The sequence below is a fragment of the Physcomitrium patens genome, chromosome 1, assembly GCF_059467195.1.
Source record: "Physcomitrium patens ecotype Gransden chromosome 1, ASM5946719v1, whole genome shotgun sequence".
In the NCBI taxonomy this organism is placed as follows: Eukaryota; Viridiplantae; Streptophyta; class Bryopsida; order Funariales; family Funariaceae; genus Physcomitrium; species Physcomitrium patens.
Genome location: NC_143410.1, coordinates 9,389,339 through 9,403,072, shown reverse-complemented (window position 1 = coordinate 9,403,072; position 13,734 = coordinate 9,389,339). Strand labels below are relative to the sequence as shown.

At 41.9% G+C, this 13,734-nt stretch overlaps 1 protein-coding gene across 1 annotated transcript; it reads right to left on the bottom strand.

Annotated features, from left to right (window-relative positions):
- Positions 1–1,228: 1,228 nt before the first annotated feature.
- Positions 1,229–12,042, bottom strand: LOC112282388 (DDB1- and CUL4-associated factor homolog 1). The gene is made up of 15 exons (XM_024519919.3): positions 11,615–12,042; positions 10,962–11,043; positions 10,391–10,507; positions 9,887–10,068; positions 8,568–9,468; positions 8,273–8,370; positions 7,621–8,065; positions 7,061–7,322; positions 6,373–6,716; positions 5,860–6,042; positions 5,171–5,698; positions 4,840–4,974; positions 4,554–4,672; positions 2,717–4,430; positions 1,229–2,410 (listed from the first exon to the last, which is right to left on the bottom strand). The coding sequence occupies exons 1-15, from the start codon at positions 11,902–11,904 to the stop codon at positions 1,697–1,699; spliced, it is 6,114 nt and encodes a 2,037-aa protein (XP_024375687.1). The 5' UTR covers positions 11,905–12,042; the 3' UTR covers positions 1,229–1,696.
- Between the last annotated feature and the right edge of the window lie 1,692 nt (positions 12,043–13,734).

The window sequence follows — 13,734 nt, the reverse complement described above, 5'->3', positions numbered from 1 at the left end:
GAGTTTCTTTGCTTTGATCTAGTCCAAAAAAGACAAGTCCATCCTTCAATGTTTAATCTTTGTATTGTTATAATGCTTTTAAGAATTGACTATTGATTTTACTAAATCAATTATTATATCCAATTTTTGCAAATTAAATATATATACAAATGAATCACTCAAATATATTCAATGGTTTGTAATGAATTTATATTAATATATTTAAATTTTCATGGTTCACTTAAAATTTATCAAAAAAATCTATCAAATATTTACAGATTTCTTTGTTTTTTTCTATTTTATTCTTGTTTGATTTGTTTCATGGTTGTGCATATTATCTTGTTTGTCTAATCTTTTCTAAATCAAGAATAGAAGATTAGTTTTAAATTTGGCAAATACAATAAGAAGCTACTTAAAGAAAAAAATTGTGTTATTTTTTAGATCACTTCTTTAACATGGTTCCAAATAACTTAATGATGTTTTTTTTTCTCTTCTAAGGTGTTACATAAGATTTACACATATCTATCTTATATATGAGAGATATACCAACTATAATATAGTAATTTGAAGTTACTTGTATTGACTTTAGATTATAATCTACATTGTATTTGTTTGATATTGAAAAAAAGATTAGTTGATTTGTGAGTATAATATCTTAGTCCTATCCATATTCTTACTAATCTCAATAAGTTTAGACTTCTTAAATAAAACTTCTTAATTAGGACTTATTTAGGCATACCTTTTGTTTTAGACCTATTAGCATTACTTTCTTTAACCTTCACAATGATCAAATTATTCTAACAAAATGCATTCTAACAAAATGAAGGTGTTGTAGAGAACAATCGTTATTTCATGCACCTTCATTTTTTCAGCTAATTGAGGATGATTTAAATACACTTCTTGTACCCGTTTCATATCTTAGTCATTCTCTTGTGAACCATTTTAATATCCCACTCTAACAAAATATAAATAAATAAATAAATAAATTGCATTATACTGCATATTTTGTACTTCAACAACCTTTCTAGCTGTTTTGAGTAACACTGCAAGCCTCAGGCAGAACCCCACAATGTAACATCAACTAAGACTTAAAAACAGTTACCCGCATGTTAGCTGGAGGAGCCTACGAAAACAAACATTAAGAGTTTATGCTAGATTTAAATCATAACCAACTACAAATTTGCAATTCCAAATCGGGACAAAGACAAATTCAAAGGACGAACAATTCAGACTAAGTGCATTTGCAATCGAGACGAATTTGACTTAGTTTACTACTTTGCATCAAGAGTAATAGAATGAAACGCCGTCTTGAAAGCTAACCAATGGCTCAAATTGTTTGAGCATCTGCTTGATAATCACCCCGACCTGAACTAATAATATCAGGAGCAAAGTAAGGGTGAGAACAAAAATGTGCACAGTTTCGTAAAAAAGTGATTTGTCTTCTGCAACCGACGTCACCGCACCAAGGACTTGTAGCAGAAGCTGGACTAGTTCTATATTCATCTGGTACTTGTGCAACCTCCCTAATGCGATTGACAAACCCAACGTACTTTACAAAGGGAACACTACATATACTATCTGTATACAATCAGCAGAGCAGGTTCCTCCATAGCCTGGGGAAAAACTCAGGCTAAAAGACACATCAAGGGGGACAAGTAATGTTCTCATGCCTATTATACTAACGCTTAAAGGATCCCAAAATTCCCGATCGTCCTCGTCAGAACAATCCTCCCATAAATTCAAACGCGTCCTCTCCAAACTCACCCCCAGAGCCGTCGTCGCTAGAAAATGTACCTCTGTGATCATCTTCACCGTCGGAGAGGAGTTCAAGGACACCCTCCCCGAGACCATCATCACTACCATCGTCATCTGTAGAAAAACTGTCATTATCCCCAGCTTCGTCTCCATCATCATCCTCTTCACTGTTTTCATCATCGTCGTTACTTACGAGATCTATGTCTTCATCTTCATGAATGTCGCCGTCGTCGTCGTCATCCTCGTCATCCTCATCATCTTCTTCTTCCTCTTCCGTCTCTCCACCATCATCTGGGTCTGAATCATCATCGGTCGGACGTCTCCTCCCTACTTCATACAGCTTAGCAAACGAATCCATTTCATCATTACTTTCAACTGCTACTATTGAAATGAAAGAGTCTGTAGGCTCAGTTGCCAGATCAAGGACACGACGATCCACAACTGTGGTGGTAATATCAGAGTAGTCCACTGCATCCATTGTTCTGAAGGCACTGAATAACGGATGCCGCATCCTACGCGGATGAAGTGCGGCCATAATATCATCCGAGTTACGACGTAGTGTTGCATAAATCACATCGCCTGTTGTGTTAAAAGTGATGGAAGTTTGGTCCAGGGAAGGTACACTTCTTAAAAGCTTAAACGAACGCAAATCCCAAACCTCTGAATTGATGATAACCTGTATATAGCACAGAAAATACTAATCATTAGACAGAAAGCTGGGAAACTCTTTCATTATGCAGCATAGGTAGTAAAGACTTGGAGAAATACTTCCTTTCAAAAGCGAAACGCAGCTCTTGTGAGGATATACAAGCACAGAAATGAGACTCATTGAAAACAAAAAAAAAGACAAAGAGAAGAACAGAAGTGGAAAAAAAATAACAAAAATAATACAAAAATGTAAAAATAAAAATAAAAATATAAGACAACTTCGTTGTAAACGGCATGAACTAGACTAGCAGAAAATGTCATAAGATAAACACACCTCATTTCCGGCCGGATGAAAACCACCTCCGCCATAATCAGTGAATTGATCAAACCTATGAATCGCGCGAGGAATCCGATGATCCCATAATACTCCACTCCAAAGGACCAAGATATCATCTGGACTAAAATGAACCATTGGTTGCGTGTGGCTGCGAGGCAGGCCTGATTGACTTGTTAAAGGGTCAGGCAACCTTTGTTCCAATTTATAGCTGCCAACATCGTAAAGCAGGACTTCTTTATGAGCAGATTCCACAGCAATCGCACCAAATCTGCTTCCTGCATGGTTGAACCTGGCAGCTTTGCAGCCATCAAAAGCATGCAAAGCTCCATTGCTAAGATTTGAAGAGTCCCATAATTGCACATCATAACTGGCGGAAGATAATAATAACTGCCCAACTCGTGTGTCATTTCCAACCAGGCAATGTGGAGAAGATTGCATGACTGTGATCGGTGAAGTATGACCCATCAATTGCACCTCCAAGATATTGCCTGTGCTCGTATCAAAGAGTCGAATATCACCAGCATGACTACCCGCAGCGAGACAGGACGCTTCACCTAAGAAGGTGTTTGCAGTGAGAAGAACTGCATCATCACGGCATGTGCGCCATGGACGAAAACGGCTGTACACAAAATGCCGATCTCGTCTCCGTCCATGCATGCCTCCATAAGGTGGAGTAATCTGGCGCGCAGCCAACCTGGCAGCAGTATTCAAAGATGCATCAAGTGCTCTACTTGGTTCTGGGCACACATGTGGGTGAAGGAGGGACAAAGGAGGGAGAGTAGTAATAGGAGCCGGGCACTGGCGATGCTGATGCTTCAAATACTGGACCACAAGTGAGTCAAGTGTTGCATGTTCTGCAGTGTTGGTGCGAGGTTCTAGAAGACTACCTATACAGGGAACAAGTGAGTGGCCTGGAGTGCCGGAATATTGCTTGAAGGGAATGTACGGCGACTGTTGAATATCAAAGGTTGACTCCGATTGCAAGTTAACAGTCTCAGCCTTCTCAGGCAGAACGTGCTGTCCATTGCATGCTTTGACAGGAGTGATATCACTAGTAGAAGGAGCTGGGGTAAATTGTACGGGTGCAGAAATGTCAACAGCAAAATTTGACTTCAGGGGTGCATGCCCTGGGGTGACACAAGGAGATGCTGTGAGAGGATCCGTAAAAGCCATCCGCTTACTTGTTGGGGATAATGGAGGCAGGTCTCTTTCACCACTTTTACGCTTGCATGAAACAGGTGGATTGCGATGTGTTCCGGGTGTTTTGAACATAGCATCTGCATCATCTTTGGACTTCCCACTCGTGAGGGAATAATCCTGTGTATCAAGAAGCCGACTACGACTTTCTTTAACGCCTTGTGACTTCCTCAGTGAAGCTGAAGCTGAAGATGAACACAATTTTCCACTTGAAGTCAAAGAAGTTGAGAATGCTGGCTTCTTGCGGGTAGGAGGAGGCGGCTGAGAACTGCTGGCATCATCCTCATCCTTAGCAGTTCGCTTGGAACCGCCTCCAAGAAATCCACCACTCATTCGTCCCACAGGCCACTGAATCAGTTCTGTGGTTCCTTCAGCAGATGCCAGAGGGAGTACAAGAGAAATCGGAGGTAAAAGGGAGGGCAAAGGTTTCAAATTTGCTTCCTTGAGCAATGCAGCCGCTGCGTTCGGGAGCCCTGATCCAATGAGATGCTCATGAATGAGCTGCAATAACTCCCTGAAATTTTGAAATTTCCGAAGATATCAGAAGGTCCACGGAATAAAATTAAATAAATTTGACATTGAGAAAAGCCAAGGAATAATATGGAACTCCAAAAACAAATAAAGTAGGAATCACTACCTGGAGTGATAACTGATAGGTGTGGCTGCAGCAATGGCAGCTCTTTCAATTCGGCGTAGAGTAGGTGCAGCTGCTTCACTAGCTGCTACAGTGTTTGCGCGCCCTGCATTGGTAACAATCTGCAAATGGCAGCGGAATAGAAATCAATAAAAAGAAAAAAGGAAAAAACCCTACCTTCAAATCGTTCCTCTGATTCCAAGTAATAAATATCGAGCCTATTAATAAATGTAATGACTGCAGCGGATGAACGAATCTACAGAAGGAAATAAACATGGACACTACTTACCGCAATGAGCTCTAACGCCACTCTGCTAAGTTCCGCTTGCCATCTTCCCTGTTCCCCACCAATACCACCTGCACTGGCTTGGCGACCAGCCTGACCACCACCATCTCGCAATAACTCTGAAAGCAACTTCCCCACCTGTACATCCAAAGCCTCCACATTTAACCTCAATGCTACCAACAGAACTAATCGAAAAATAAAATAAAATAATAAGACATATCAATAGATACAGAATGCGAATAGCTGGCAAAACAGTACAGGTCCATGAGAAGAAAAGACATTATGTGAGGAAAAAGAGTGCATGCTTTTCAGAACACAGATATTGAGAACACACCTGCAGTTTAGTAAGAATGTGTGCAATTGTATCGTCTCGAGCCAAGCCCAACAAAACTCGGCAGGACAAGGCTCGAATACAATCCAAGGCAGGAGGAGGAAGAACAGTCCTTGGGTAAAGAAGATGAAGCAAAACTTTAATTCCATTATTAGCCCGTACTGCTTCACGGGCATAACGATAACCTTGTTCCATGTAGGCCGCCAACCCTGACCCTCCTGCACCTGGCCCCAAGGAAATTCGCCGGTCCCCGACAAACCCCGCTCCAAAAGCACCTGGTCCCGGAGCTGCTTGAGTTCCCCCATTTCTATCAATATTGGCTTCTGACCTTACTGTCCAACCCTTACTTTCTAGATTTACCACGGTTCCTGCACCGACTGTTGTTGCTTGAGAAACATTCCCAGTAGGACCCTGGCTTGACTGGGCTTGTTGAGACTGTGCAGGGGTGGTAGGAACTGCCACAGGTCGGCTGCATAGTGAAGGAGGAGGACAGACCAGATTGACCAATACCAGCAGCGCTGTTTGAATCACCTGTACGAACAAAAAAGGATTGATTATTCTTCGATATATTTATGCTGATAATGTACAATTCACAAACCAACACGCCCATAAAGTCCAACATGAGAATCTTCACGAAATTTCATCAGACAAACTTCATATGCAGAGAAACATACTCAGTCAGGAATACTTACCTCCGGATCACAAAAAGCAACTCCACTCACAGCATCAAGAACAACTGCCATAAAAGATCGCTCATTGCTAAGTGTTGAGTCAACTATTAATCTTCGTGTATACGGCACTAGCGTCACAATCTGCAGGACTCCAAGAGAGTGCTGTACTATCTCGTGCAAGTACCTCTCTCCAGGAGCAGCTTGCTGCACAGTGACATCCACATAAAACTTCAAAGTTGATGGAAATATTCTGAAGTGCATAGTATCAACTTAAGCCAGAGTTCCTCAAATAATGCAAAATAATTATATTAATAACTTACAGAAAGATTTAAGACCCAAAAAAAATGAAAAAGCGACGAACTACAGTACATAGCAGAAACAAAATCTTACATTAGGAGGAAAACAGAACAGAAGGTACTGCACATATAAGAGTGCTGGGAAAGAAGTGTAGGTCAAAATCAAATGGATGCAGATAGATCAGAGCACAATCCTATCTAAATAATATCAAGCATCCCTCACGATAAAATACGGTACCTGAGTAAGTTCGAGGAGAACAATGTGACCGTTGTACTGCATAAATGCGTCAAGAGGAGCCCAACGCGACCTAACGAAAGCAGTTCCCAGTTTCCTGTCTCTCTGCAGTTGGACAATAATTGTGTCCATTGCTTCGTTGCTGATGTCCAGAGGCTTATATGTGGCTTTTCCACTAGGGCCATTTCGAGAACCACTCTTATGACCTCTATTAGGCCGTAGCGAGTCAACCAACAATAGCAAATGAGCACGAAAATATTGACGGAGGGCTACACAGGTATGGTAAGCAATCTGCTTCCCAGTCGATGTCAAAACTTCAGCTGATGCTACCGTCCGGTCGCGTGAGCCTGAATGAAGAAAACAGGGTTAAAGATTACAAAGAATTAGCCAGAATTAGGGTACACAAAGATATTCATTCCAACCTTCTCTCAAACGAATAGTAGATAGCAACTATGACCCTTGAGAGTGCTTACAACCAGAAATACATTTGGTGTTATCTTGAATCACCAGAGATGAGACACAAGCGAAAAGATACCCATACGCCTCATTCGAACTCCAAGGGCTATTCCTTAACATGCATTCCGATGCAAATCGACGATCAACACGACGGAAACGAGATCGGTATTGACCAAATTTAAAACAAGCGCGCGCAAACACAGATGTATGTATATATAGTTTTTGAAAACTAAACCTGCCGAAGCTGCACCAGTGCCTGAGTTGCTCGACCCTCCTGATCTCAAAGAAGCTGTGTTCCGCAACAAGTTGACAATTTTACGCAACCCATCCTGAGCATCGAAGGCCTCCAAAATAGCACGGAAAACGAAGGAGGCCCCAAAAAACAAAGCTGCATTGCGTCTCGCTGGATCTTGTGGACAAGATAAAAGGTAAAGTGGGAGAGCGACAACATCTTGAACCACTGGTGCTGGTAAATTGCACACTCGCTCCATTACACCCTGCCACAAAGTTTCTTAAATTTGTTAATATATCACCCTAACCCAAGTTCCAATTTCTAAGGTTTTGGAGGTTGTAACATTTAAGAGAGTGACTAGATTTTCAAGATTCATACCAGAGATGTAACTGCTTAAATTCCCAACCATTGGAAGTAATTATGCACAAAGCATCGCAAATCAAATTAAACATTCTGATCCTGATCACCGGCTCAAACAAGCCAGACACACGAGTGAATAACCAAACAAGATAAGACTTCCTGCCGGACATCAAATTTACACAGAGCACAGAAAAGCCGCTTACCTGTAATGATGCAAGTGCAAATAGGCAAAGAGATATGCCCGTCAGAGTTTGAGACACTCTCGGAGTAGCAAGGAGTTGCTGCACACCACCTCGATCCACAAAAAGAGCTGCAAATTTTCGATGTGCAGCTAGTGCACATATCAACTTCAGAACGTCTGAAAGCATGGCCAACTCTTTCGGATTGTTATCTTTAGGCCGTCGCTGAAGTAGGGCCAGACAAACGTCAACACCTCTCTCATGCAGGACAGGGCCCAACACTTCCAAATACTCTCCCATCTTTTCAAGACACTGTACGCAATACCGTTCCCTCAAAGAAGCTAATGCCTCCATATCCACGGCACTTTGTCCTCTATCTACTGCTTCATTTTCCTGTTTCTTCTTAGACTCGATTACTGCTACTTTCTTAGCTTCTTCCATGGCTATCTCTTTCTTCTCCAACTGCTCTCTGCACAAAGATATTTCGAGAAAGAACATTGTAAATCAGATTACACACCTAAAAGTATATGCTGCTGCAAAAAACCAAAAAGCATGAGCATTCCGATTCAAGAAAAGACAAGCTAAGGCGAGTTATTCTCCCAAACGAAAACCTATGTCCAATTATACGAGTCACAGACTTAACGGAATGTATCCAAACGAGAGAGTTTCATTATACCTAGTGACAGTTGTTGAAAGAGCAGCATCTACAACTGTAAGAGCTGCTTCATTTGCTGCTGCCAATATAGCTTCCGCTTTGTCTGTCGTTGCAAGAACCTGCATGCAATAATAGCCAATAGGTCACTGGGTTGCAGTTGATATTCTATTAATAAAATGGTACAGGAATTCAAAACATATGATTTATTACACCCTACAACAACCAAATATTAGCACTTCCAATGACGTCATAGAGATCAAACAGCGATAAAAGTATTCACATCCTGACCACAAAGGTCGGCCAATCATGACAATACCTCTGTAGCAGCTACCCTGACAAGGTCTGCGGCAGCATCTCCTGCTGCTTTCACAGCTTCCCAGGGAGCGTTTTCTGTCCTTGCTTCTGCTTGAGCTGCTCGCTTAGCCTTTCGCATGGCCAGTGAGATGTCAGCATTGCCAACCATTACACACTGAACCACTTCGCTTTCAGAATCACTATCATCCTTCATCCCATCCCTCGGGGCCTCGGAACCAATTTCTGCCACTGTGCTAGTTTTCTCTGTAGGTAGACCCCTGCTTCTGAAACCAGTGTCTCTGCGAGCTGAAGTCGGAGCTGATAGTTGACCTCTTTCCATTTCTGAAGCACCGTCACCAGACCTCCCTTTTCCTCTTCCTTTCCCGCTTCCTCGATAAAAGTCGCCTCTGCGTTTCGAAGGCTCTGCCCTACCTATCTCTTCAGATTCATCTTCTGGTAGAGGACGAGTACTATTTAACCAATCCGTTGTCCTGGTTTTAGCTTCTCGTCTGTCTTTCCGACGCCTTTTATCTTCGTGATTCCATTCATCACCGTCCTCGTCGGCATCATATGTACATAGACTTAGGTCCGGAGTTCCTTCTAAATTCTCAGTGTCCTCCTGAATACTTTCCTCATTCTCTTTCCTCTTTCCTTTGACATCAAGCACCCTCTCACCACCCCTTTCTACCATTTGTTCGTCAGATACTTTTTCAGAAACGCGAATATCCTCCATTCTTGAAACATCTAAAGATGGCCTAACTCTTCCTCTAGCTTCATCCCTTCCCCTACTTCCACTCACTCCCACATTTGACTTGTTTTCAGTAATTGCTTCTGCCGAGGCATCTCCCAGTACACGAACGCGCAGGTAGTGCATAAGCAGACCTACCATACCCGTCGTGAGTACATCCTCCACTACATCAGACCTGGACAGATAACACACTGGTTATGGTATGTGTTCCTAGCCCTGTATGTACAAAAATAGCTTCATAACAACTATAAGCCGTTGACTAATGGTATACAATAGTTCGATAAAACAGAAGGAACGTTTCGATACGTCAAACTGCAGTTGACAGTGTTCAGCGATTGAAATCTATTAGAATCAAGTAAGATAAAAATAAAAATAAATAAAAAAATAAAAAAAGGCAGTTCATTAATTCATTATCAGCGGCTACTTTTACAGATTACCAGAAACAATTTTCGAGGTATTCTGTTGTACGAGTTTCTTTGATATCAACTTCAAACTGGTCTTCTTTAAATAATAGCCTCAATCTATTTGCACTTGTGTTTGAGAATTAGATTTTAGTTCAGAACATAATATTAATAAAAACAGAACTTTCATACCCTCCAAGAGCTACTGCAAGTAAGCCGGTTGAATAGGTCCTCAATATCTCACGATCGACTGCATCAGCATCCTTGGTACTCTTGCTTCTAGATGCCCTGCTGTTCGCTATGTCTTTAGGTGTGTCCTCAACAACCCATCGTTTGATGCTGGCAAGAACCTCCTCTTCAAACACGTGAGGATACTGCATATGAAACAGAAATAGCACAAAATTCGAAACCGAGTGGTAAGCACATCAAACCATGATATCTCCAGTTTTTTCTAGTAAAAGATACGCAAATAACCCAACCCACAATTACAATTGGACCAATACATATGTAAGACTTGCTTTTTGCAGCATCTGGTCACTTAAACTCCAGACAGTAGTAACATCCGATGGGCGATAGACACCACTACAGCCGTAACCACCACAATGAGGAACTACTGACCATGAAGCTGAAAAGGAATCCACCAAACTACCAGCAATACTTGACTCACTAGGTGGCATGCTGCAAGTGAACACTTACCATCCAGCTAGAGACGATTGCGAGCAGCAGCCTAACTGCAGCTGCACGAATCTTCGTACTATGCACTGGTTCAAGCAACAACCTTGATGACAGCAGCTCAAAGAAATCATCATCCTCCTGAAATTACACACAGCATAACATAAATTATGGAAAGGTCGATTAGTATGCTCAAAATATCATCATGAAAAAGAAACAAACTTGAGATGACCTGTTAAGTGCAAAACCCCGGTAAACCCTAACCAGAACTCGATCCGGCAAAAACTCCAAAAAGCGGATCAGAACCATGATCACTTCACGTGTATCACATTCGATTGGTGTTTCTGTAAAATTTCAGTTCCATGTAAAGCAACTCCATTTAGATGCGACCAACACCCACACGTTTTGTGCGGGCACTGACATTATCCCAAATTTCTTCGCCACTAAGCCTCTATTGTGCCCAATACATGAAAGTAGAGAGCCTGAGGCAAGTTCTGGCAAGTTCCATGATACCATTTCTGGCAAGTTCTTAGAATACGATTAGGAGAACAGGCACACAGCCAGAAAAACTTAGTGAGAGTCGCTGAGAATTTACCCTGATCAAATTCACAAGGCGACCTATCATGTGCGAAGATCGTGAATTGTTGGAATATGGGTTTCCTGTATGCTGTTCATACCTGCAGTTCCACAACGCAAACCCTAAGGATCAAAACGAATTCCTGCAACATAAACTCTTTTTGACCTAGAAATTTACCAGAGACGACAACTTGGTAAGTAAAAAATATGCATAAATGCCCTATAGTATCCTCGCTATCATAAGTAGAGGATTCAGTAGCACGCTTCCTAATTAAAAGGTGAACTACATGCATAAGGTTGAGCACAGAAGCGACATCTGCTGTGGCAACCAATCATTTATGGCGTGGAATTCGCGTAGAAGCTCCAGTATTACTGCAACCGTTCCCCAAATATCTAGAAGACAGGTAATTCCACACCAGGCACTGCAAATAATTTGCTAATGCACTAGAAGGCAGCGAAGTTCAGCGAACTGAGCAGCAACATCGTCCTACACTGAATGATCCTCCCAAACCATGCACCACCTAACCACTAACCCTTTCACCGCTCCACAAACTCTTGCACCCTCACCCTCACCCTCGCGTCGATGAGACTCAACCCCAATACCCATCCCGCAACCTACATCCCTCAAGTCTACCCCACTTCCACCCAGAAAGGCCAAATTGAAACCCAGACCTAGCCTCTTCCTGCTCCAGAATCGCAGCCAACTCATGCAAGAGCGAAGGGTTAGGCGAGGCCCGCTCCACCACGATCCGTCGCATGAGGTTCCTAGCCTTCTGCACCAAATCCTCCCCGGCCGTACCCGTGGTGGCATTGCTCGTACTCGGAACTGCAGATGATTCCCGAAAGACACCACTAATCTCCCCTCCTCCTCCTCCTCCTCCTCCTCCTCCTCCACCACCACCACCACTACCACTCCCATCCACGGACGTGGTGGGCGAAGCTCCCTCCCCCTCCTCCGCCATCCCTCCTGCTACTCCTACAACGAATCCAAACTCTCTACAAACCCCCTCTTCCTCCTCTTCGCCAACACTGAGCGGTTCTACTGACGATGCTGTTCTTTCTGCTCCTTCCGATCCGCCCAAATTGCAGGCGTGCAATCACACGCCGTAATCCTAGTTCGCCCTCCCCTCCCTCTTCCACTTCCAGGTCCTCTTCCGGTTCCGGTTCCGGTTCCTCTTCCCTTTCTTCTTCCCTGCAACAACGACATGGGGAATTCTATACCCTAAGATCCTGGCTCTCCCGAAATCGCGTTGCGTTCTCCGTTTGGCTTCTTCTTCTTCTTCTTCCAGCCGCGCTAGGGCACCTCTCTTTCCATTGACTGACCGACCGACCGACGGAGTATCGTTGGAGCTTCGTTCCCCGCCCAGCCCTGCCCGCTTGAATGTGCATGGCATGACATGGCATGGCATGTACCCCACCCCCATGAATCAATGAATGACCATAAGGGCGCCACGATGTCGTCTATCATTCATCCTTGTATTCATCCATTTTCGTTCATTCGTTTGTTTATTCATTCATTAGTTCGTTTGTCAGTTCGTTCGTTCCCTTGAGTCTTGTTCTCTGTTCGTGAACTTTGGTTCCTCTTTGGGTTTGGGTCTATTTATAGAGGAGTTCTTTTGATGACTGAGCGTTTTATTTAAATTTGGGTTTTGGAGAACTGCCATTTTAGCACACTTAGATGATGACGTGGTTGATAGGAGAACCAGTGCTTTCGTTTTAAATTAAGAGGTGAAGAGTTTTTTTTTTGGCACATTTTATTTGATTTTGAAATACAACTGACACTTGTTCGAACTAGAATAATTTGTTGGGTACCTTGGAGTAATAGCTACCAATCCAGCTTTCATGTATGCATACATATGTTCTCTCCTACATTGTGTCTATTTAAAAATTTGAGAAAATAAAAAATAAAAAATGATGTGGTGTCTACAACGTTTTTAAACAATTTAAAAATTGAAATTTGCAAGAGACGAATATGAGAATGCTCTAAATAGAAAAAATATATTTGGGCTTTGAAATCAATATTGTGAAAGTTTTAGCACTTTGCATGAATAAAGTTAGGGAGTAAGTGAACATAGTGGAGAAAAATAGAAGAATCCAAAAAACCAAACCCAAGTTGGGCCAAGCAAATCGAAATATACACAATTCTTCTTTCATACTTATTTTCAAACTCTTTGCATGAAAAACACCACTTCTAAACAGACTTTATTTTTATTTTTATTTTAGTTTTAGATTTATTTCTATTTCTGTTTTTTTGTTGCTATGATTTGCATTAAGAGCTCTACTTTTACTTTACGTTTCTAAGTAAATTCTAAGTGTGTTCCGTCCTTGGTTTATCTGTTCTTTTTCCTAATTTTCCGAGTCTGACCAATTATATACAAAGACACCTCTTTATAAATAAAAATGAATAAATAAATTCAAAAAGTAAATAAAAAAATTTGTTCAAGAAGACAGAAAAAAAAAATAGAAAACAAAAAACAACAACATCAAAATGATAAACTAATTCAGAAGCAGATGCTTCTAATGGCCAAGATCCTATTTTTATACTATCAACTAGAATTTCAACCTAAAATCAATAACAATACATGTAAAACAAATAGTAAAAAAATCTGCACAGAAAACAAGAGAAAAAAGAAAAAAACACAGAAACAAACAGATGCTATCTCCGCGTTTTCTCTGAACAAATTGAACGCAAGAGTTGGACGATCAGATCCAACGAAGCCATCGCCACAGCACACCCTGCGTCCCCGACTCTCGTGGTCGCAGAACGAGTGGATGGTCACACTATTGCTAGA